This window comes from Geotrypetes seraphini, chromosome 16 (genome assembly GCF_902459505.1).
Source record: "Geotrypetes seraphini chromosome 16, aGeoSer1.1, whole genome shotgun sequence".
In the NCBI taxonomy this organism is placed as follows: domain Eukaryota; kingdom Metazoa; phylum Chordata; class Amphibia; order Gymnophiona; family Dermophiidae; genus Geotrypetes; species Geotrypetes seraphini.
Genome location: NC_047099.1, coordinates 38,709,116 through 38,734,171, shown reverse-complemented (window position 1 = coordinate 38,734,171; position 25,056 = coordinate 38,709,116). Strand labels below are relative to the sequence as shown.

At 45.2% G+C, this 25,056-nt stretch overlaps 1 protein-coding gene across 5 annotated transcripts in view; it reads right to left on the bottom strand.

Annotated features, from left to right (window-relative positions):
• Positions 1 to 674: 674 nt before the first annotated feature.
• ARNT (aryl hydrocarbon receptor nuclear translocator) overlaps positions 675 to 25,056 on the bottom strand; it is a 46,107-nt gene continuing 21,725 nt past the window's right edge. For 3 of the 5 annotated variants that reach the window (XM_033923810.1, XM_033923812.1, XM_033923811.1), the window contains 17 exons: positions 24,640 to 24,853; positions 20,096 to 20,309; positions 19,308 to 19,410; positions 18,364 to 18,429; positions 17,581 to 17,666; positions 15,341 to 15,417; positions 14,886 to 15,020; positions 13,788 to 13,862; positions 13,452 to 13,606; positions 9,952 to 10,062; positions 8,487 to 8,556; positions 7,657 to 7,774; positions 7,118 to 7,220; positions 5,533 to 5,680; positions 4,626 to 4,782; positions 4,388 to 4,536; positions 2,858 to 2,947 (listed from right to left, as the gene is read on the bottom strand). In XM_033923810.1, coding sequence (XP_033779701.1) covers positions 2,858 to 2,947; positions 4,388 to 4,536; positions 4,626 to 4,782; positions 5,533 to 5,680; positions 7,118 to 7,220; positions 7,657 to 7,774; positions 8,487 to 8,556; positions 9,952 to 10,062; positions 13,452 to 13,606; positions 13,788 to 13,862; positions 14,886 to 15,020; positions 15,341 to 15,417; positions 17,581 to 17,666; positions 18,364 to 18,429; positions 19,308 to 19,410; positions 20,096 to 20,309; positions 24,640 to 24,853 — 2,071 coding nt within the window. Of the gene's footprint in view, positions 2,948 to 4,387; positions 4,537 to 4,625; positions 4,783 to 5,532; positions 5,681 to 7,117; positions 7,221 to 7,656; positions 7,775 to 8,486; positions 8,557 to 9,951; positions 10,063 to 13,451; positions 13,607 to 13,787; positions 13,863 to 14,885; positions 15,021 to 15,340; positions 15,418 to 17,580; positions 17,667 to 18,363; positions 18,430 to 19,307; positions 19,411 to 20,095; positions 20,310 to 24,639; positions 24,854 to 25,056 lie in introns of those variants that run through there. The other 2 variants (XM_033923809.1, XR_004537216.1) reach the window with 2 other exon arrangements.

Here is a 25,056-nt window from a genome sequence, read left to right as displayed (position 1 = left end):
CAGGGAAGCCAAAAGGTTGGACACCCCCCTGATTTAGACAGAAAACAAACAAAAAAAAAATGTACAATGTTAACAATTCTAGTTCTAGTGTCCCAGCAGCGGATCCACAGGTCCCACATCCCCCCCCTCCCAAGTTCTAAACATCAGGGTAGGCTGATGGTAGGTGACGTTCGTGTCCATCTGATATCATGGAGACGCGGACAATGATGAAGTGATCACAGATCTTTCACTACACTGTCCCAGCATTGGTTCCAAACTGAAATAAGAAGGGAAAACGCACGGGATGTGGTCTTGGAAACATTACAAGATAAGCTGGGGGAGGCTGTCCTCATGCATCAAAGTGGTTCTGGACTCAGCTGTCCTTACCTCCAGGGTGCATGAAAAAAGCGGGACGCAGCGTAGGCCGGGGGAAGGAGGAGGGGTGGGTGGGATTTATAACCTACAGACACATGTAGTGTTACAGCTGTACCTTCAATAGAAATTTGTACTGATATATATATTTTTTTAAAGACACACACGTGCCTCGTTACACAAGTACCCCCAAAACGCAGTGCGTTCACCCAACTGAACCCAGATTCAGACGCTGCCCCGTTTCAGTTCACAAGGTGCATGATGTCAAAACGTGTCCAGACTAGACATCAAACTCATAATAAGCAAAGAACACGCCGCACTCGTTTACAAGAAAAAATATTACGTCTGTATTGTAAAACCTCTGCCTCATAAAATTCATTTGCAACTTTCCATCACAATACAAAGTCTTTGTTACACAGCATAGTATATATAAAGATCCCCCCCAACTTCCAAAATCCCCATTTTCTATTTCCAAAATTTAAACAAGTGACATGATTGTAGTCAAAGCTCGCAGTCCAAAAAGTCAGCCTTTCTTCCTAACCTCTCTCTTATTTCCTGCCCTTCTGCTTCACTTTCACACCCATCCTCCCCCATCCCGATACAAAAAATAGTGATTTTTGGAAAATCCTCAGTCCCCGGGGTGGTGCCGGGAGAAGAGTAGGAAGGAGTGAACGGCAGCTTAGAAAAAAAATATTAGCCAAGGTCGCTAGGAAAGTGATACAAGGTCACCCTGCCGAACAGTGATGGAGTTGAAGCGTACAGGAAGGGGTTGTGGAGTATACCATCTCTCTTGTTATATGCAGAAAGCAACAATCAAGCAAATCTGAGAGACTGTGATTATAGTCCACAAAGCCTGGCTTAGGAGGGAGGCAAAAAACTGACCCATTTGGAGACACTTCAAGAGCAGCTTAGCTGCAGGGTCAGATTTGAAGAAATGTGCTACTTACACAGAGCTTATACAACCATCAAAGGCAGGAGAAAATTTCTCTTTCAGACGGCTGGCAGCTGGTTTATAAAACCATCCCCCAACCTGAATGGCTATGGCTATTTTCCCATTTATCAGTGATTTCAAATTTTAAAAATCCTTGAATTTTGCAGTATAAAAAGCTTCCTAGAAGTAGGTTTAAGTCACTGGGTGGTTCACCTGGCATCCTTCTGCAGGCCTGTACAGTGGTCCCTTCCCACTGCTACCTGTAAAATGCTGAGAACAAGTCTGGAAACTACCGCTGTGTGCCAGTGTCCTTAAAGGAGCAGTCGCCATTTGACAGTACTCACTGAGACTGGCAGAGCAAAAGTGCTGTGACCTTGGCCAAGTCACTTAACCCCTCCACTGCCTCAGGTACCAACAGACTGTAGCAGATCCTCTGGGAAGTCTCCAGAGAGCCCAGTGTACCTGAATGCAATGTATCTCGAGCTCAGATTTGGAAAAGGCCAGCAAGAAGTCTAAATTGCAGATCCCCAAAAGAACCATGTACTTCTTGTGCCCTTTTAGTCGGCTCCTGCATAACCTGAGCTGATTCATAAAAATCACAACAGCAACTTATTCAGGGCTGCCAAAATAGATCTCTGTCACCAAGAGTCAGGTTCTCCCCTGATATTCTGACCCCCCCCCCCCCCCCCAAGAAGCCTGAAATCCCTTCCTCTCACATGCAAAGTGGCAGTACTGTCTTGGCCGAGTGGAATCCAGCTCCAGGCCTTAAAAGACAACTGTCCAGCCCTGGCACAGCCATAGACAGAGACAGAGAGAGAGAGACAGACAGACACAGACAGAGACAGACAGAGAGAAAGACAGAGACAGAGAGAGAGAAAGATAGAGAGAGAGAGAGAGACAGACAGACAAAGAGAGAGAGACAGAGACAGACAGAGAGAGAGAGAGAGAGACAGAGACAATTTTGCAGCAGGAAATGGAAACCATCGAGACCTGTGAACAGAGCTAAGGCACCTGGGTCAGGGGCACGTTAAGTAAGAATTACAAAAAGGGGGAGCTTGCTTTAGAGAGAAAAAAATCCAGCACCCAGTGTCACATGCTGAGACTGAAGTGACCATCATCGGTTAGTAATCTGCAACCACAGTGAGCGAGCGACTCGTGTAACAATGTGTCAGAGAGATTCTGCCTACAGAGCTCTCCTGTCCCCCCCATCGTGAACAGGAATAATACACAGAATTTGCAAGGATTGAAAGAACATGAAAGGCAGGTGTCCTGACTGAATGGACACGGGTGGGGGGGGAAGAAATCTTCTCTTCCCTGGCACGCTTCTCACATGTCCATACGCTGGCAAATCTCCTGAGTCTCTCTGAACATAGCCTGTATCTTTGTCCATTATTCAAAATACAAAGCAAACAAATTGTAGATTTCTGTCCAAGCTATGCAGCAGTGTGGAGAAAGACAAGCCAGTCTCCGCCCAGGGCAAAAAAAAAGCAGAGAAGTTACTGCAGCTGGGCGAGGGAGGGCAGGAGGGGCCTCTCCCCAGAGTCAGCACAGTACAGCTCCTATTCCGGGATTCTGTCACTCCGCAAAGGGTGGAAACATGTTCAGATCTGGAAACTCCTCACTGTTATAGCTGGGTCCCTGTTCGCCCAGCATGGACAGCATGTCCTGAAAGACAAAGAGGAAACAAGAAGGGGTCATTTCAGCCCATCCAAAAGGTGACACATGTCCTTTTATTCAAAGTGCTTTACAGTGTTTCAATTTCTGTCAAGCAGCCACGGTCGGTGGGAGAGATGAGGCTTTGTAAGCAGCTAAAGCAATGGATGAAGTTAAGAGACGATAGGCTCCGGAGGAATCTAAGGAAATACTTTTTTACGGAAAGGGTGATAGATGCGTGGAACAGTCTCCCGGAAGAAGTGGTGGAGACAGAGACTGTGTCTGAATTCAAGAAAGCGTGGGATAGGCATGTGGGATCTCTTGGAGAGAGGAAGAGATAATGGTTACTGTGGACGGGCAGACTGGATGGGCCATTTGGCCTTTATCTGCCGTCATGTTTCTATAATCATAAAGTTCTATGACATCACAATGCAGGTGTAAAGAGCCTTAGCCTATAGGAAGAGGAGATGCAAATGTTAAGAGCCTTAGCAATAGGGAGAGGAAGAGATAATGGTTACTGCGGATGGGCAGACTGGATGGGCCATTTGGCCTTTATCTGCCGTCATGTTTCTATAATCATAAAGTTCTATGACATCACAATGCAGGTGTAAAGAGCCTTAGCCTATAGGAAGAGGAGATGCAAATGTTAAGAGCCTTAGCCAATAGGGAGAGGAAGAGATAATGGTTACTGTGGACGGGCAGACTGGATGGGCCATTTGGCCTCTATCTGCCATCAGGTTTATATGATTGGGGGTGGGGGGAGGGTTACGACTCCTATGTTACATTGGGCAACATTGAAGCACAGAAACAAGGACAAAAGTGCAGAATTTTTATTTGTGGAGCTGGCAAAATTCTCCCCCCCCCTCCAAAGCAGAGCAAGAGGCCAACAAAGATGGGAACCTAGTGCCCTGCACAACCCTTCTGGAGACAGGAAGAGAAGGGAAATCCAAGTGTGTGGCCCAAACACAGTCCTATGCTCATCTTCCTCAGTCCTGAGAAGAGCCAACGAGTAGCGAGAACTAGAATCTGGGAGGGAGAGGTGGGAAAGGCCCAAGAACACAGCCAAGGCTAGCACCGGTCAAGTAAAGAGGGCATTGCTTATTAGCTCTACGGGGTAATTCCTGCCCAAACTTCTGAGTTTCTTCAAGCAAGACATGCTTGCAAGATGTCCGTATCGGGGCTCTGTCGGATGACATCACCCACTAGTGAGAATACCTGCCTGCTTGTCCTGGGATAATGCAAAATTTCAGCTTCATCCCAGTGCTCCCACCTCTTGGTTGGCTTGTTGTAAATCAAAACTTGAGGGGGGACAGGGACTTTTATTGGCTTGGGGCAATTAAGAACCAAAAGGTCCAGTAATCTGAAATCATTAACAGAGCTCCTGCCAAAGATTTAAAAGCACATGTCCATCCATTACGAAAGACGGCTGTGGAAAGTAGCAAAGACTCTTACTGGGAACACGTCAGGCTGGCTGGGCTGAGGCTGCACATGGGGTTCCCCGGAACGTGGCCCATGGTGTTGTCCTTGCCACTGTGGCCACACCCCTACGCCTTCCGCTGCCTGCACCTGAAACTGGCCATCCACCTGCCCGGCATCTGTGGCTGAGAAAGACAAGATTCGTTTGGCAGGAGTTACACAACCGCTGCTTCCCTCCGCTGGCGGGGAGGAGCACGACAGCGAGTCCACTTACCAAAACTGCTGCTGCGGTTGCTCAGGTTGGGATAAGTGGGTCCATTTGGCGAGGCAGATGCCGGGGCGGACATGGGGCTGAAGGAGGAAGGGTTTGCTTGGAAGTTTCCCATGCCGAAAGGAGGCGACTGAGTCTTTGCTGCCTGGGAGGTCACTTGCTACAAACAGACCACAGAAAACCAGGATTTTAACAAGTTATCAGAACATCGCAGCACAAACTCACGAGGAGAAGCAAGCAGAAGACAGCCATGCACCAAAGGCAGCTGCAGACTACAGGAATATTACGAGCTCCAGTAATCTCAAATTACAAAGACTAGGGGATTCTCAGAGTTACAGGGAAATACTTTTAAAACCAATAGGAGGAAATATTTTTTCACTCAGAATAGTTAAGCTCTGGAACGCATTGCTAGAGGTTGTGGTAAGAGCGGAGAGCGTAGCTGGTTAAAGGTTTGGACAAGTTCCTGGAGGAAAAGTCCATAGTCTGTTATTGAGAAAGACATGGGGGAAGCCACTGCTTGCCCTGGATCGGTAGCATGGAATGTTGCTTCTCTTTGGGTTTTGGCCAGGTACAAGGGACCTAGATTGGCCACCGTGAGAACAGGCTACTGGGTTTAATGGACCAGTGGTCTGACCCACGGAGACCAATCCAAGTCACAAGGAACTGGTAAAAGCCCAAATAGTAACAGCATTCCATGCTATCGATCCAGGGCAAGCAGTGGCTTCCCCTATGTCTGCCTCAACTGCAGGCTATGGACTTTTCCTCCAGAAACTTGTCCAAACTTTTTTTTAAAAAAACCAGCAACATTAACCACTCTTACCACATCCTCTGGCAACGCATTCCAGAGCTTAACTCTGACTCACTTAGGAAAAAAAAAAGCATTGCTCTCCCCACTGGCTTCAGCACATACCTGTGTTGTGAACGTGGGTCGTGTCCCTGAGGTCCAATTGGTTCCTGTGACCTGAGTGGGTGTGGAGTGCCGCGAGATGCGAGCTAATATTTGGCCGGTTGAGGCGGGCTGCTGAACGATATTCACTGTGGGCACCATCCCACCACTCCTACAAAAAAACCCCAAAGTGAGGAAGGCAGCACAGCATACGCTTGGATTGGCAAAGCACCTACCTCTTCGGCCACAGAAGCCAGAAACTCTGTCTGCTACAAAGGGTGCAAGACGTCTCTTAAAGGGTCTTAGCAGGTTTCATCAGAGGACACGTGGGATACGTACTAACAGTCCGCAGGCCAATGCAAGGGTACTGGGCGTCCTAGGTAAACCTTCGGCCTTAATGCTCCTGCACCCTCCACTCAATTTCAGGCCTGTAATTTGCACCCTCCCCAGACAATATGCTTTCCCATATTCCATTTTGTTTTATGTGTTATGTGCCAATGAGGGGCATAATCAAAACTTTAAAATGTCCACAAACCAGACTAAGTTGGCACGTGGACGTTCTAATAGCATGGCTGTCTTTGTACCGATAATTAAAGATGTGTATCAGCACTTCTAAGCTGCTGTGCGTCCAGAGCTCAAAGGGGCATGTTGGGAGGTGTGTTATGGGTGGGAATCGGGCGGGCTTAAATTTGGACTACTGCAGCGATAATCAAAGCTTTCCTAGAGGGAAAATTGCCATTTTGAGTCAATCAGGGCCTTAGGCCCCTCCCACTGCATCCAAAGATGCATTGGGAGGGGGAAGGCCCGTCATTCTCAGCACGCGGCCCTGCAGGCAGGAGGGAGTGGGCTTCCCTCTTGCCGGTTTTGTAGCGGAAGGTACGGGGGTGGGGGGGTGCTCCATGTCGTTAGGGGTGTTGGATAATGGGTGGGAGGGGAGTGTTCCATGATGCCAGGTGGTGTCGGGCGATGTGGGGGGTGGCCAGAAATGTTGGGGGAAGTCGGGGGGATGGATGTAGGGCTCCTCGACTCAGCTGATCCTGGCAGGGGGGGGGGGGTCCCCATCAGCTGAGCCGGCAGGAATCTCCGAAATCGGTTCAGCTGATGGGGATTCCTCTCCCTTGATCAGACAAGGTAGTTGGGTACATCTACAAAACTTGCTTTTGTGCATTTTTCATGGGGGCGTTTTTATTTTTGAAAATGGCCAAAAAAGATAGATGTCCTTAAGAGCAAAACTTATTCCTAGGTCATTTTCAAAACTAAAAGACAAGACATCTGGCAGCTTTGAAAATGGACATTTTTTCTCCTGGGTTAGTGGACGTCCTACGTGTATCGCACAAGTAATGAAGGCAGTTTCCAAAAGTCATTTATGCAGGTAAATAAGCAGTTTGAAAAATGTCCTCTTTTCTTGCAGGTTAAAAGGACGCATTCCTGGTTTTGTGAATTTGTGTGGCCCTCGGGATCTTTGCTGCCACCCCCCCACCCCCCTCCCAAAAAACTGCCTAGTTATCCCGAATGGCTTGGCCAGCCCTGAAGATCACCAATATACATCCGTCTCATCCCAGCCATGCATCTAGAAAGAAGCAAACCACAAGAGGCAGGGGAGCATCACCTGAAACTGTCCGTGGGTCGCGGAGTTGGCGTGAACGTGGCGCCCTGGGGGAAAAGCTGCTGACTGGCTGCGAGTGGGACGGAAGGCATGGCCTTACTCTGATCTGTAAATCAAGCAGCAGCTAGTTAGGTCACTGGTTCGGCAGCATTTCTGGGAGAGCAATAAGCCTGGGTTAGAAGAGAACAGTAGCCTAATGGTTAGGTCAGTGGCCTGAGAACCAGGGGACCTGCAGCTCCTTGAGACTGTGGGCAAGTCACTCAACCCTCCATTATCCCAGGAACAAAAGTACCCGTACATAACACGTAAACCATTTTGACTGTAACCACAGAAAGGCGATAGATCAAATCCCATCCCCCTATACTGAGGATACCCAGCTGGTCATGGGGATATTTCAGTAAGTACTCATTTCGTAATTACACCCCCTAAAGACCAGGGTGAAGCCAGTCCATTTCAAGGCATCATCCATCAGACCTCCCTTCTCCTATAAGTAAAAGGCAGTGAGTGAAAAGCCACCCCCTCGCATACATCTTGGCACCCACCTGCAGTGTTACGATTATACAGATCAGTGAACCGGGGGTCTCTGTCCTGCCCAAAGAGGGCTTCGCCTTTCTCCAGCAGCTTGCTGTGCTCAGCTCCACCCGCAGACACAGACTGCACCTTAAGAGAGAGGCACAGAACGGCGTTTTAAACATCTGCCGATGGGAGAGTATGTGCATATATCTTCCTTAGCACAATGTTCATTTCACTCTTTAGCCAAATGTTTGTTCAAACAAAAAAAAAAATCTAATCATTTTAGTAGGATTTAACTCATGCTAATTTATAAAGCACTTCCCCTGTCTAAAAGACAGCCTAAGGAAAAGTGGTTCACGATGATGAAATACGTATAATGAAAAATTGCTCTGGGCTAATCAGGACATGAGTTCTCATCACTTTTAAGATCAATGTTAAATGTTTAAACTGAATCCTGGCCTTAATTGTCAACAGTACAGTCTGGCTAAAAAAGGGGGTGGAGAGGAGGTACCCCAAAAATCAGCCTCGTACCGAGATTTTGCATCACTTGCAACCGTTTCAAACGCCAGTTCCCAAATTGTAGCAGTCAGCCTGTTGCTTCCGGGAATCCATGCAAAATACTCAGTCTGAGTGCACAATGATTCAGATTACCTTCTTGCTCTGAAATGAGGGGGGTGGGGGGGGGGGCTGATATTTTGTTTTGCATCGTCATCTAGTCATGCAACTTTTCACTTAGTAAAATGGGTTTATATTGGATAAAAATTTGAGAACACACTGTTCCATTGCCTCCTAGGGCCATTCTAAAGCATTCTGCATGACCTGAGAGATGAACCATTGAAAAGATGAACATTTCCTTTACCTGGGGGTGGCTGTAGGTTCCCAGCACATCTCTAGCTGGCAGCGCTTCCAGATCCACCGCTGCTTGCTGCCTGAATAGAAAAATGAGGGGGGAGGGAGGAGGGTGGAGGGTGAAAGCGTGTGAGTTACTTGATTCCGATACCTAACCCTTAGCAACCTGAGGCAGCTTGCTGAAGGTACACTGAAATTCTTCTCTCTAGGATCAATGGATGCCGGAATGTGCAAAAGGGAACTGACTATTGGTGCAGTCATTGATTCTATCTATATTGGACTACTGCAATATTAGACTACTGCAATATTATTTGGGCGTATCTAAAAAAAACTATGAGAAAATTGAGAATAGTACAGAACACGGCTGTCCGTCTGATATATGGGCTGAAGAAAAGCGATCATGTTAGTCCCTACTATAGACTGTTGCACTGGTTGCAAGCACGAGTAATATTTAAATTCTCTTGCATTTGCTTCAAGTTGGTTTATGGATTAGCCCCTACCTATCTTTTGTCTCATTTCGTGCTATACAGCCCTACAAAGATAACCAGAAATTGTCATTTATTTGCCTAACCAAAGATCACCAGTTGCAGATACAGGTCCTTTTTGGATAGGACTTTTATGTTTCAAGCAGGTAAACAGCAGTCCTGCTTAGGTAATTACATCAATGGAGCCAGGTTGACCTATGGCGCATTTCGAAAAGAAATCAAGACTGCATTGTTTGATAGATTCATTTCCTACAGAGAAGTTATACTAATTCCAATAATTTTACTCTGACTATTCTTAAGAAATGTGTTGCACTTTTGCTATTTCTATTTCGCTGATTGTCCATCTTTCTTCGGTGTAAACTGCCTAGAAATCGTCTGATTGTGGCGGTATAGAAGAATAAAATTATGTTATGTTATATGTTACAAGTCTAATCAACGTATAGACCACATCTCTGGGGCTGCTCCAGTGCAAAGCACACATTAGGACCCTGAAGCATGCTAGCTGGGATTTTAGTTCATAATGTAGACCACCAGGCTGGGGCAATCTTGACGAAGCCTGGCAGCATAATTCCGTGGGGGCAGGGGTGCTGTGCAAACGAGTACTAGCAGGACAGACGACCAGCGAGATGCTGAAAGCGCCTTCGATGGTGGTCCCAAGATTCACTCATTTGGTGCCCCCCACCCCCTACTTCCAAAGGTTCCGATGGGGACTCCTATATATCTTTCCACCTACATAGTCTCTATTTGAAGTCAAGCTAATCACCGACAGTGTACAGGATCCTTAAATGTGTCTGGGTGGCTAAAAAAAACATCTTTAAATATATCCGTGTCTCCTCTCCACTCCTAAATCAAGCACTAGAAGTTAATACCTTCCACTTCCCAAAAGGAAACCCTACCACTTAGACCTGAAAAAAACAAAATATTTCTAGGGCAACCTCAGCTACCTCCCTTGCCAAGGTGGGATTGTAATAGCAGTGTGGGCCGTCTCACCTGGCTGCCAGCTGCCCTGGGCTCATCTCTACAGGCAGGTTGAGGCTGGAGCCCAGCTGAGGCCTTTGCATAGGGTTGGGCAGAGTAGGGCTAGACTCCTGGCTGGCGTTCCTTGAACATAAAGCAAAATATTAAAAAAGAAAACTAAAAACAGGATTCGAGCACCACAGTACATGGTGCTCTAGAGCAGAAGTTCCCAACCCTGTCCTGGAGGACCACCAGGCCAGTCGGGTTTTCAGAATATGCATGGAGCAGATTTGCATGCCTGGCACCTCCATTATATGCTGATCTCTCTCATGCATATTTATTAGGGCTAGCCTGAAAACCCGACTGGCCTGGTGGTCCTCCAGGACAGGGTTGGGAACCAGTGTTTCTCAACTCGGTCCTGGAGCACCCCATTGCCAGTCAGGTTTTCAGGATATCCACAATGAATATGCATGAAAGAAATTTGCATATATTGGAGGCGGTGTATGCAAATCAAAGTTTATGTATATTCATTGTGGATATCCTGAAATCCTGACTGGCAAGGGGGTACTCCAGGACCAACTTGAGAAGCACTGCTCTAGAGAAAGCCTTTGAAGGCAGATGCCCTCATAAAGGGTAATGGGGATGGGACTTGATATACCGCTTTTTCTGTGTGTGGGGGAAATGAAGCATCTGCTCTAACCACTAGGCCTGGCTGCCAAAGGAGGAATTAGGTCTTACCTGCTGTCTTTCTTTTAGTCCCTTCACACCGGCACAGACGGATGGGTTTATGCTCCTCTGCCAGCAGGTGGAGACTGAGAACACACAGAATTCTAACACTGCAAGTGGGCTTTGCAGTCCTTCATAGAATCAATCTGATGAATAGCCAAGTAGGGACTCCAAACTAAAAAAAGCTCTGTCAACGTTCAGGTTTGTTTGTTTATTTATTATCAGTTAACCGTGCAAAACATAAGACAACTGTTGGATCGGAACAGGCAACCAATACTGACCCCACAGTCCACCAGCTACACCAGACGAACCAAATGTCGCTGCTCCACAAACAACTAATTATACTCCCCAGAAAAAAAACAAAAATCGCAAAATCACATTCCCGAGAAAATAACAACTCTTCGCATCAACAAGCACAAACACTGGGCGGGTTCTGGGCCAGCATGGGGGGACTAAAATAAAGAAAATTAGCAGGTTAAGACCTCTTTTCTCCTTCTTTAGCGTCCCTCCAGACTGGCACAGACGGATGGGACGTACCAAAGTAGTACCCATCACGGGGGGAACCACCGAAGGGCTTCAACAACAATGAGCTCACCAAAAACAGCGTCCGTCCCGACGCACTTGAACGTTCACCCGGTAGTGACACACAAAAGAATGCAAAGAAGACCAAACTACAGCCTTACAGATATCCACCGGGGGACACATGAGAGGACTCTGTCCAGGAAGCCGCCTGACCCCGAATGGAACGAGATTTGAGACAATCCAGAACTGGTTTCTTCTGAAGGTGGTAAGCCGAAGCGATAGTCTTTGATTCAATGCACGATCGAAGCCTTAGAGGCACCTTCCCCTTTGCGACTGCCCATCAGAATAAAAAAGACGATCTGACTGTCTGAACTCCTGAGTCCTTTTCATGTAAATGTGGAGGACTCTGTGGACATCCAACTTGTGCAACTGCCTCCGCTCTAAAGTACCCTCCCGACTACCCAAAACCGGAAGGGCAACAGTCCGATGCACATGAAAAGGGAAACGACTTTAGGAAGAAAGGAAGGAACAGGCTGCACCATACGCTCCTTCATAGACTCGCAAGAAGGTACCACGACAAGAAAAGACTTGTAACTCCGACACGTGCCGAGCTGAAGGTCCTTCAGAGTGCAGGAGCCAAGGAGCTCAAACAGAGAACGAATCAACAAAGAAAGCACCAGATTGAGATCCCAAGCTAGAACCGAAGGGTGAGCCGGAGGTTGAATCAACTTTGCTGCTCTCAAGAAATAGATCATATCAAGAAGACGACAACCGTTGACCGTGCAAAAGACCCCTAAAGGAGGATCAAGGCTGCCACCTGAACCCTCAGGGAGGTCCAGGCAAGCAAAAACTCCAAGATGTGCGGTAGGGACGCATGTAAGGGAACGACCGCCCGAGCAGAATACCAGGCCTCAAAAAGGCGCCAAATGCATACATGTACTGTTAGAATTTAGTGTGTTCTCAGTCTCCACCTGCTGGTAGATGATCGTAAAACCAACCGTCTGTGCCGGTCTGAAGGGACGATAAAGAATGTTTTTTTTGGATTTGTCAGCAGTTCTGCCACTGTGGAGGCTGAACCTCTAATCACATACTACAGAGCACAGATGTATTTGCAGTTAAGTTTATGCCTGGGAACAGAACAGAACACAGACCCTCTCTCCTATATACTTGTACGAATGCACTCTGCTCTAAACAATTCTGATTTTACTGTAATTCACTTTACCAGGATAAAAATCTTTTTAATGATATCTGCTAAAATTTATAAACAAGTTTCAAGTTTATTAGGTTTTAATATACCGACCATCAAATAAATATCTGGCCGGTTTACATTACAATAAAAAGTATAGATAAGAAAGGGGAGTTAATATATTTAATATTTAGAAGTACAAACAGTGTATATTAAAACATAAACAAGACAAACTTGATTGTGAGGGAAGAGGTTTGTGGAAGGGTAAAGTTACATTAAGAGAAAAGGGAGAAAGAGGGTATGGGAAAAAAACATTTGGGTGGGGAAAAAGTCTTTCAGAAATAATTTTTGAAGGTTAAATAATTGAAAATAACAGAGAAGTAGATACTAAACTGAAATAAATGCATCGCGGAATAGAAAAGTCTTTAGGCCTATCTTAAATTTATCCAGTTGTTGTTCGTCGCGAAGAGGTTGTGGTAAAGAGTTCCATAGCATTGGAGCAGAGACAGAGAAATTTATTTTCCGTGTGTAGTAAAAGTTTTTAATAGAGGGGATCAGAAGGAGATTTTGATTTGTGGATCTCAGAGTACGAGAAAACTAAAATAATATGAATGAAGAGCTGAGCCATGGGTCTTCTAGTCTGCCAAGAGCAGCCCTAGAATTCATTCAAAAGGAGGCAGCGCTGTCACTTGTGGTCACCCAGCACTGGAGTGGGTGGGGTAGGATCTTTGTTAGATATTCCAGGAGGTGGGAGGGACTTCATTAGGAGTGTGTGGTGGCGTGGTTAGAGCTACAGCCTTGGCGCCCTGAGGTTGTGGGTTCAAATCCCGCACTGCTCCTTGTGACCCTGGGCAAGTCACTTAATCCCCATTGCCCCAGGTACATTAGATAAGAGTGTGAGCCCACCGGGACAGTTGGGGAATAATGCTCGAGTACCTGAATAATTTGTAATCCGCATAGAATTGTAGGTTATGCCGAATATAAATTATTTAAATAAAGTAAAATAAATAAATATTCCAGGAGGTGAAAGAAGGGCCAACACTGATTGCACTGGCCAAAAAACAAACCAACAACCTCCCGGATCCCTTCCGACACGTACTTCACGACTGTGTTTGTGCAAATGATGTACTCAATCTCATCGGAGTACGGGTTCTGGAAGGTGAAGGAGCTGGTTCGCATCAACACCCATTCTCCTCGATTTTTGGACCGGAAGCGGAACATAACAGATAGCACCTGGCCTTTTAATTTTATCACCTAGAACAGACGCAAAATAAAAAGAGTCAGAATGGATTGTGGATAGCAGACTTAAGCAGGTCTCTGTACACCAGCCACTCATCACACACTTTGCACTCTCTAGGGAGCAGGGCTGGAAGGCCACCTGGCAAGAGGGAAGCAGCTGAGGCACAAGCGATGCTAATAATCCAGATCCAGTTACCTGCTGAAAGCTGTCCTTCAAAAGCTGTTGATCCTCAGGGTGAGAAAACTCCACAATGCCTTTCCCCAGAAGTTCCTAATTTAAAAAAGGCAAAAATAAAAAACTGTAGAGGGAAAAGATGATGTACAGCGAGACAGATAAGCCCCAATGAGCTGCTCATCTGAGCCAGCCATGCCAGTGAGAGATGCTCGAGACTCCTCCGCCCCCAGACCTATGAATGCCATCTCTGGACCAACAGTAGAACCTAGTGGATGAACTTAAAAGCACGTGGCCAGGTTCAGGAGCCTGTAGTTTCTGCTTAAAGGACGATAATTGCAGAACCTATTCTGGAGGAGCGTTAACAGATGGGTTTCAACTGCACTGGAAACCCAAAAGGAGCAGAATCCCAGGCACTCCCCCCTTCCTTCAAAGGATCGGAAGCCTCATTCCCACACAGGTTCAGAGACAAAACCGCCGAAGACAAAGGCGTGCGCCGACAACTGAGCGCAAGACGGAAGCACGCGCTGAAGAAAAAGAGTGTTTTTAGGGGCTCCGACGGGGGGTTTTGTTGGGGAACCCCCCCCAGCTTACTTAATACAGATCGCAGCGGCGCTGTGGGGGGTTTGGGGGGTTGTAACCTCCCTCATTATACTAGAAACTTAACTGTTTCCCTGTTTTTTAGGGAAAAAGTGAAGTTTTCAGTAAAATGTGGGGGGTTACAACCCCCCAAACCCCCCCACAACGCAGCGCGATCTGTATAAAGTAATGTTGGAAAAACAAAAAAAGGGGAGGTGTCTCACTGCATCACAGAGAAAAGCCAGAGGCAGAAGAGATGGAGAAACAAAAAGCTGGGCCAAGCTGGAAACTAACCAGAGATGCTCTCGGCAAGGACCACCCACAACCCCACAAAGCCCTTTAAACAGGGGCAGCAGGATTTTAGGCTTCTGCTTGTGCTGCCAGATAAACATTCCTGCTACAATTATGTCAGCTGGAACTGCTTAGAGCTGATACAGCATTCCAGGGAAGGACGAGGAAGAGATCCTCGTCACCCCTGCACTTCACAGGGATAAGTGAATACATTAGCAAGACCAAAGGTTGAGAACGGCGGCTCCTGCTGACCTGTGGCTGGTAGCCCACGGTGCCAATGCAGCGGTGGTCCACAAAGGTGAATAACCCTTCCGTGTTGTGCCGAGAAATGAATTCAATGGGTTGGCACACGCTGGTCATGTCTGTACAGTTGGGAGAGCTGGTGACCTAATCACCCCCCCCCCAAAAAAAAAAAAAAGAAGAAAGATATTAAAAATTCATAACCCAGTACAATTGCCCCATGCTTAAACACAGATCATAAGCCCCCCCTTCTCCCCAAATCCATCACAAGCTGATCATCTAAATCCCCCCATCAACCATTCTACATCCCAAGCACAGAAACGACCCCTTGTAACTTGCCATTCACACCAAACAGTACAGATCTCCTTGTGCTACTCCCACCCTTGCTCCGAATTCACATAACAAAGCTCTCCATAAAGTCATCCCTAAAAGCAAGAACAAGCACACTGGCAACCTGCCTTGCTCACCTGCAACCTGCCAATGGCCACCAGACAGAACTTGTTGCCTTGGCCAGCATCAGGGTCATCCTCTGACAACGTGACACCTGAACAGTGGTTAGAAACAGAATGCATGTTTAAGGAAAGAGTCACCTCCACCCAAAGGAAGCTCATATAACCCCAAACCAAGTAGCCCATTCCTTGCTATAAGGAACTTCCTTTCTATCTTGCATCCAGTTCCTTTCTCCACTGATTTGTATCCGTAGGTGTCCGTCTACTTAAAGGGATACATTTCTGGGACTGGATATTAAGGAACTTTTACGCAAACCCTGTGGATGGTTTTGGTTGTTGCTGAACGAAAAGACAGCTGGAGCTCTGCTCCATCGCGTCTCTTTTACAAATAAAAAGAGCAGCAGCTTTATAGGCCTGGATGGGCTGGAGTCTCTAATCTGCTTTTTGGACTTGTCTCAGCTTTTTGGAGGGCTATTTTGAGATACCTGGAACATATTTTTGGATATTTCCTTCCACTGTCCACGGCGGGACTTCTCTTGGATAAATATGAATCCTTTCGTGTGCCTATCAGGGGTCATAGGATGTTGTCCCAGAAAGCCGCGGTTTGGGGTAAAAAATTAGTCTTAGTGTTTGGATGCAATCGACCCACTCCTGCATTCTGGGCCTGGCCGAATCGCTTTCATGAATTTTAAAATCTTTATTTATTTTTGTATCTTCCAACAAGTGTATCAATAAATAACATTTGAATTTGAATACAACACTTGAATTTCTATCATATTTGACATTAAATCATAAAATTTAACCCCCTCCCTCCCATAACTTGTGCAATTATATATATATATATATAAAATTCTTTCCTTTTTGATAAAAATTAGAACTCCCCTCCTTCCTATCCCCTCATTTGCATTGTACTTATAATGGAAAAATGGTATCTATTCATTACAATAATTTGTCAATGGCCCCAGGTCTCTTTAAATTTCTTAGAATTCCCTTTTTGTATGGCTATTGTTCTTTCCATTTTATAAATGTGACATAAATTCCACCAAACACTGCAATTGAGTCTACTCCAATTCTTCCAATTGTTTGTGATCTGTTGTATGGCGACCCCACTCATAAGCAATAGAAGCCTATTATTGCTTTAATGAATTGATGAGTTTAGAACAAAGACACGCTCGCCTAACTTACAAACAGAAGATATTTTTCTTACAAATTTGAGACTCTTATATTCAATCCTTGGCTCCTAGGGAGAATGAGAGGGCACCCTCTAAAATTGAAAGGGGATCGATTCCGTACAAACGTAAGGAAGTTCTTCTTCACCCAGAGAATGGTAGAAAACTGGAACGCTCTTCCGGAGTCTGTCATAGGGGAAAACACCCTCCCGGGATTCAAGACAAAGTTAGACATGTTCCTGCTGAACTGGAACGTATGCAGATAGGGCTAGTCTCAGTTAGGGCGCTGGTCTTAGACCAGAGGGCCACTGCTGGCCACGATGGACCACGGGTCTGACCCAGCAGTGGCAATTCTTATGGTCTAACTCTTTCTAAGTTTCCATACATGGGGGAAGTATACAGCAAGAAACCTCGCTGGTTTGACTGGTAGGTATGAATGGGGATGACTTTGTGGTTGAGGTTGTGGTTGGTTATTTTTCAATCTTTCTCTTTCTTCTTCTCTCTCATATTTCCATATCATCTTGCTCTCTTGGTGTTTTATGATTAGGACGCAATAGCATGGAGAGTATAAGACACCAACTCTCCTACTAGTTCTCCGGAGACAGGGTGGTGAAGTCTCTGACTGAGTCTGGTGCGTCGGTGCCCTCCCCTAGCTATAGTAAAGCTTTAAGCTTGCTGAGCATGTGCAGGATTGCCCTATTCCTCGATCCCCCTCCCTTCCTCCTGTCAGTTTTGTCTCCAGCAATAGAAGAGGAGACGAGGGGATAGTGGGCGGGCAAGTGTGGTTGCGTTCCCCTGCTATCTACGGAGAACACCAGTTACAGGTAAGCAATTTTGCTTCCTTTCCTATTGGTAATGTATAGTTTTCTATGTCCTTGTACTAGTTAATTTGGGATGAGCTGGGGTCAATGTTGTTGGTTGGGGGGGGGGGTCCTTTCTATTTCTCCCTTTTTCTTTGAAGGGGATAGTTTGGGGCTTCATGTTACTGACCATTTGTAGTTATTCTATACTATTTGTGGAATTATGAATCATTTTCAATTAAAAAAAAAGATTTCATATAAAAAGAAGCAGAAGCGCTCTGGATCTAACCTGCTGGCGGCCAGGCCTTAATATAACCCGTGCAATGGACCACAACGTACTGGGGTTCTCCTTCTTTAACTGGGCCGAGGCCGTTTCTACAAGGCAAAAAGAAAGTTTTTATACCAACAATCACAGCTGTATTGTCACGCTTTATCAGTTTATTTTTCAACATGCACTAATTGCCAACACATTTCTTTTTAGGTTATTTATTATTTATTTTTAAAAAATTCTAATTTCTAGGCGGTTTACAATATATGCAAGTACATAATACTTAAAAACTAATCTTCGTTCGGGACAAGTCAGACCCTCTAAAAGAGCAATAACGAACAATTTTGTGTTTTGAGGAGTTTTCTGAAAGTTCCTCCGTCAGCACATTTCCTTGACTGCCCTACCAGCGAATTCCATAATTTCACCCCAGCACAACAAAAGGTCACCACACTAGTTTCTACATATTTCTGAGTTACACTGGCCCTTTAACAGAGCAGAATTTTTCAGAACGCAAAGGTCTTTGGGGCTGATAAATGCTCATCTTACTCTTGAACTACAGTACTCCCCCAAAATTCATGCAACCCCCGTGAATTTTGAAAAACCGCAAATACGGTTTTTAGGCAGGGGAGACAGGAGAGGGCAGCTGGAGTGCCGGCGAGCGAAGGAAATCACTCGCTATATGCTCCGACCGCCTCATCCTGTACTAAATAAAGTCGGGCCTTTTAGAAAGTAGGTCAGGAAGAGTCAAATAGGAGACAGAACATGCGATGAAAGACCATATAAGACTCGGCTAATTAGGCTTACCGGTATCTGTTCCTCATGTAGCTAAGTCTGTTCACAGAGCCGGGATCCACCATGCCAGTACCACACCTGTGCCAAGGAAAAAACAAATAACATGCACTTCAAAACAGCCACCTGCAAATGATGTGGCGTCAAAAACTTGATATGGTAGGGCAGTGCCAAGCGCCACTGTTGCAAGTAGGTGGCGATTCAATCCCCACTCGGAATCCTGCCAAAGACACATATGAAAAGCTCTTACAGAGACGCTACCTGTGGCATCAAACTCATAACTGGGATTTTCTGGGCAAGAGCCGTCACCAATGAATTTTTTTTTTTGCTGCAGTACTGATCTTTAACCAGTTCCTGAGGTAAGGGTATTCGACATGCCACCTTTCTGTGGTATAACTATATGCAGGTCTGTCTTTGCCCCAGGTACAACATTTAAATGTTGTACCTGGGGCAATGGAGGGTGAGGTGGTTTTGTCAGGATCACAAGGAACCACAGGGGAATCAAACTCAGTTCCCTGGCCCACTGCACTAACCATTAGCTCCAGAACAGTTTTACAGCCGAATTTAAAGCGTGGTTTTTCTGAACTAAGCTTAAATGTGGAGCTACCTCTCTCATGCCTGCCTCAGGATAGAGAATGACACAGGGACAAATTTTCCCCCGGCCCTGCGAGTTCTTTTCCTGCCCCATTCCTGCAAGCTCTGTCCTCATCTGCACAAGCCTCAAAAATCATAAATGTTCAAGGCTTGTGTGGTTAAACAGAGCTTACAGAATAGAGCAGGGACAGCGACAAAACCCCCGGGGACAGGTCAGGGAAACTGAGTTCCTGCGGGGGATGGGGAAAAATATGTCTCCGTGTCATTCTCTTCCTCAGGAGAAGAGAGAAAAACAACATATGAGAGAGGTCACCTGCCTAAAACTGACAAAATACAGTGTGTGCTCTGCTAAGCCCCCACCTCACCTCATTCTGCATATAAAAGACCTTCTGGAGCCCATGCACATCCTCATGGAAGACTGCTGCCCTTCCTTCTTCACTGTCCCCGTCTTCAAATCCAAGATACGACCTGTCAAAAGAAGCCACATCTGAACCCATTATGTCCTCAGAATCCATAACCCAACTCCTGGTCTCAAAAAGAAACACATTTCTACATGGACAACTAGTGCTGTAAGAGGGCCATTCAGAGGAACAGCAGCGGAATGGCAGACGGCACAGGGGAAGCAGGGTGTATCCAAAAGCCACCGATTTCTCCATGGTGGATGAGCAGAACTTACTCTGGCCACCGCTTCCTAGGTATGGTGCTCCACTACTGCCCCTACTGGCATTATGAAGTACTGCTACAGGGTCCCATTCACTTGATTTTACTGACCATCTGGGGGTTGCATTTATAAATAACAGAATACAGTACTGTATTTAAAAACACTGCACTCTACGCCCGGCTACTTCTTAATGTCACCCAGCTGGCAAAAAAACTTTCTTGTGAGAACACAAGGGGAAGACATGTGTCCAGCACCTAGAACAGACCTGGAATATTACCAAGACCAATCTGGGGGAAAAGCATGCATACCCATCTGCTCATCAAAAGCACTATATGACTGACCAGTCACTTTTTTTAAGCACACTACTGGTGATGGGCTTCTGTAATAGAAATCTTGCATGACACAGACATGCTTGGATCTAAACCAAACCTCCGCCTCTACCCCCTGCCACTCACAATCCTCAGGCACTGCTTTCCCAGCTGTCTCTGTTACCTGTCATGGTATTTTCTGTCGTGGAAAGTTGCTCTCGGAGCTTGTCCACATCATCACAATGTACCTGGTCGTACAACGTGCTGCCAAACCACTCCGACTGGGGCAGGTTCAGCACAGGGGTCATGGAGTCCGAGACGTACACTATCCGTCCGGTCTCGCAGGCCACGACGAATAGGAAGCCGTCTGCAGCCTCCAGAATCAAATGCTTCAACTCCTATAAGGGACAGGGGTCACAAAAAAATGATAGGAATATATTGTGAGCCTACCAGGCCAGATAGGGAAAATACTTAAGAATACCCGACTATCTTTCGGTGTAACATAGTAAATGATGGCAGATAAAGACCTGAATGGTCCATCCAGTCTGCCCATTAGTTATATCCATTAAAAAATACATGTCTAGATTAACTTGTCTCTTCTTTGATATTTCTGGGCCGTAGACTGTAAAGTCTGGTATTGTCCTAGGTTCCAAATGTTGAAGTTGCCATCTAATCAAGCCATTGTGACATCACTGCTGACGTTGGCTCTTAGCCATTGATGGAATGAGGCATTATGACATCACAATCTCAGCTCTGGAATGTTGCTACTCTTTGGGTTTTCTGGCAGGTAACATCGTAAATGACGGTAGATAAAGACCTGAACGGTCCATCCCGTCTGCCCATAAGTTATACCCATTAAAAATACATGATTTGATTAATTTGTCTATTCTTTGATATGTCTGGGCCGTAGACTGTAAAGTCTGGTATTGTCCTAGGTTCCAAATGCTGAAGTTTCCATCTCATCAGGCCATTGTGACATCACTGCTGACGTTGGCTCACAGGCATTGGTGGAATGAGGCATTATGACATCACAATCTCAGCTCTGAAATGTTGCTGCTCTTTAGGTATCTGCCAGGTAACAAAGTAAATGACGGTAGAGAAAGACCTGAACGGTCCATCCAGTCTTCCCATTAGTTATACTCTTCTTTGATATTTCTGGGTCGTAGATTGTAAAGTCCACCTGGTTCCAAATGCTGACGTTGCCGTCCAAGCTCACTCCAGCCTATCCAACCATCCCGTTGTTTGCTGGACATCTACCGTACAGTCTGGCCAGTAACTTCCTCGTATTCCAAATTAATGAAGTTCCCATTGATGCCCACCCCAACCCATCCTACACCGAATCCCCATATATATGACCGTGCAGGTCTGTCCAATACCGGCCTTAGTTCTTTAATTTACATCCTTCGTTTTCTAATTAGAGATCCTCTATTTTTATCCCACGCATTTTTGAATTCCATCACCGTTTTCCTCTCCACCACTGCTTTGGGTGAATCTCTTCATGAAAAAGGTGGTTAATAAATCCCCCACAAATAATAAATTGTATGAGAAATTGCAGACAGTACAGAATACAGTCATGTGGCCAAACCATTTGAAAGAATAACTCCTTATATTACGAGATTACAATGGCTACCAATGGAGGCCACAGTGAATTTCAAAATACGTGCTACTGCTTTCTGAATACTGTATGGTCAAACGCAGAACAAATAGCACGTCCAACAGCATTATAATCAGAGGACAGCAAATGCTAGTTCATTTTTCAGATCCATAAGGGATTAGATATAGGTGGGAGAGAAGTGGCTTAGTGATTAGAGCCGCAGCCTCAGCATCCTGAAAGTCGTGAGTTTGATCCCAGCCAGCAACTTGTGACTCTGGGCAAGTCATTTAATCCCTCTGTTGCCACAGGTACCACACCTGGATTGTGAGCCTGCCGGGACAGAAAGGGAAACTACCTAAGAGGACCTGATTTTGATTTAATTATATTACATTAGTGACTTTTATTCCGCCATTACCTTGCGATTCAAGGCGGATTACATAAGAGGTTATCTGGACTTCTTTAGCACTCTCCAAATCAGTAGAGGTTAATCTTTACGAGTGGGTATATATCCAATCATGACCAGCAGATGGAGACTGAAAATAAAACTGTGGAATAGTACATAAGAGATACCTTCCCCTATTCCTCTCAGTCTTCTTTCAGTCTCCAGCAGGTGTTGAGTGAGTTGTACCCATCTCCCTTGGTAGGGCTGTTGGAATTTGTTTGGGGGGTTTCTAGTCCCTGTTTTTGGCTGGACAGAGCTTGGGTGGGCCCTGTTTGGGGGTCCATCCGACCTCGAGGGTGTCAAACCCGACAAGTCTCAAACGGGGTTCCTCCCCCACTTCCTCCACCCCCCCACATTTTTTTAGAGGAGCCTCAGCAGTAAGCCTTGCCCCCTAAATTAAACAAGGCATATTGCTTTGAGATCCTGTGGAGTCTGTTCTGTTAAATAGCTGAGCAGGTTACTTCAGGGGACTGAAGTTAGTTTGTCTTGACGGATTTCTTGAATAGTAGGGTTTTTATTTCTTTTCTGAAAGTTTTGTAGTCTGGTGTCATGATCAGTAGAGTGGATAGCTGGTTTCGCTGCCTGCTTTGGGCAAGTCCCTTTGTGAAAAGGCAGTTAATAAATCCCAATAAATAAATAAAAATCTGGAATTCTTCCGCAAAGCGTTAGCGCATTATTCGAGTTTAAAAACTACTTACAAGTTATAACTTATCTTTACTGACAAGATGCAGAGAATCATGTTTTTAGGTCAGATGCTTTAAACAAACTGAGCTGGTCTACTGGTTTGATGGACATGCCACGCACAGTCACACAGAGCACCTGGTTCAATGCCCAAAGTCAGCTGCTGGATGGGAGTCATCACCATTCCTTAGGGGTGACACCTAGTGGCTGATTCAGGACCCACAAATGCAAGGCTGCAGAGGAAGCCCTGATACAGACATGCAGCTGAGTGAGCTGAAAGATGATTTTAGAAAGTCCAGGGTAATGGAAAATGCTATGCTATTACATGTGTCTTATAACTCACAAGTTTCTACCAGGATTTTATGTGGCTTACAGAAATAGTAAACCTTTGTACAGGAAAATTACAAATTTGAAAAATAATGCAATCAATTATCCTCATCAAAAAGGTTACGTTTTTACAAAAGCGATGAGTCAAGCTGTCTTAATCCGTAAGGCAGGTTATTCCAGATTTAAGGACCTTGATGTGCAAAAGAGAACTCAAACAGACGCATAAGTTGTACATGTAAAACAGATGGAAAATGCAACTTGCAAACTTCTAGCAAGCAAAATGATTTAGAAACATTTAGCCCAGCAACTCAACTAAATGAATTAAGGCCATATATAATCTTATAACTCATACATGCCATCTTAAATTGTATTCTCCGCTTCACTGGTAACCAGTGTAGTTCCCTCAACAAAGGAGCCGATTTCTCAAACCTGCCAGACCGAAAAATTAGCCTGGCGATTTGTATTTTGCAGTCACTGCAGTTTCCCGCCCATCTTATCTGTTAAACCACTATAGAGGGCGTTACAATAGTCAAGAGTGGACCCAGATCCTGGACTTACAGGAGTTTAAAATGTTGAAGCTTATTAATGTCTTGAATAATATGATAAAAAGCAGACAAATGCCAACAGAATAAAAACACAGATACTGCATATAAGATGATCAGACCCTACACGGGCCGTGTTTCAGCAATGTTTAGCCTTCCTCAGGGGTCTTTGCAATTCAGATCTATTTACCACTGCTATCCAAACATAATGCCTCCGTCTGGGCCCCTATAAAGGAGCATTGGTGTCAGGATTTGAACAATATTTCTAAAGCTATTAGCCATTAGTACTAATCGTATCCTCCTCTGTCGTCTCAGTTGAAAGAAGAATTTTTAAAAAAAAATTAATTCATTAATCTGCGGTTCAAAAGTAAAGCTGGAGTCTAATAACTCCAAATCTTAGTTTTGGAGGGTGGAAACGTGTCCTTTTTTAGGTTTAAAAGTACAAATGTATCCGGATTTGGCCAGGGATATCCAAAAACATAGGAAAGAATTCTTGTTGTTGAAACCTGGGGTTCTGGCTCTAGGGGCGACATTTTACTTACGTCATCCTTGTAATGTGTAGTATGTTACTCTTCTCAAAACTATGTATTTTTTGAGCCTGCTCAATTGACAACTTTCCTATCACTGTCACGACTGGAGAAGGAAAAAGATAAGATCTAAAAGCCCAATATTAGAAATTATAATGAGGCGATTAAGTCAACTTGATCTCAGTCAAATCAGCCTTTGTATTCTTCACTAATTTTTCTTTATTCCGTTAAGTTAAATCTTGGAATCCATTAATTGGGGACTGGAGCTAAGTTTAAGCATATATTGTTTCTTTATTTAAATAATTTTCATAATATTATTATTTCATGCTCCAAACTTTCTGTACAAGTTTATGCTTGATTGTTTAAATATGAAAATGATAAATAAATAATAATTAAAAAAAATAAATAAATAAAGAGGTGGTATTTGCGTTTTACTTCACACTGTAGTGACATTTCTAAGTGGCTGCAGGAGCCAAACAAGCCCCCACCGCACCTCAGGGTTTGATAATACCAAACTGGCATCTACAAAATTAAAAATAGTTTAGAAAAATCCTTCATTGCATACAAAACTAGAATATGAAACGGGAGACCATATAAAGAGATGGAAACAGAAACCTGATCAGTGAGAAAGGAGGGCTTGTACGAGCCATCGGTGGAGGTGTTCCCAGTGCCCCTCAGGGACTTCATGTGAGAGACGGCCATGCGCAGAATTGTGAGTTTGTCGGGCTTCCGGGCCAGGGCGCTGCACGTGGGCACCATGTCCGACAGCTCTGTGATATACGCCGTCATCTTGTTCCTTCGTCTGCGCTCGATCTCACTGTGATTTTCCCTGAGGGTACAAAAGAAAACGGACACTGCCTTAAAGAAAGAAATGAAAATCTGAAGCAGGAACGAGGAAGCAAACGACCGCTGCCCTGTAGAAACACAAAACTCTGCTGCATTTCACCGTGCCGGGGCTTCTGCAGTGAGAAAAGCTGTTCACATACTCGGGCGTAAGCATGCAGGACAGATAGAGCACAAGTTATAGGGAAT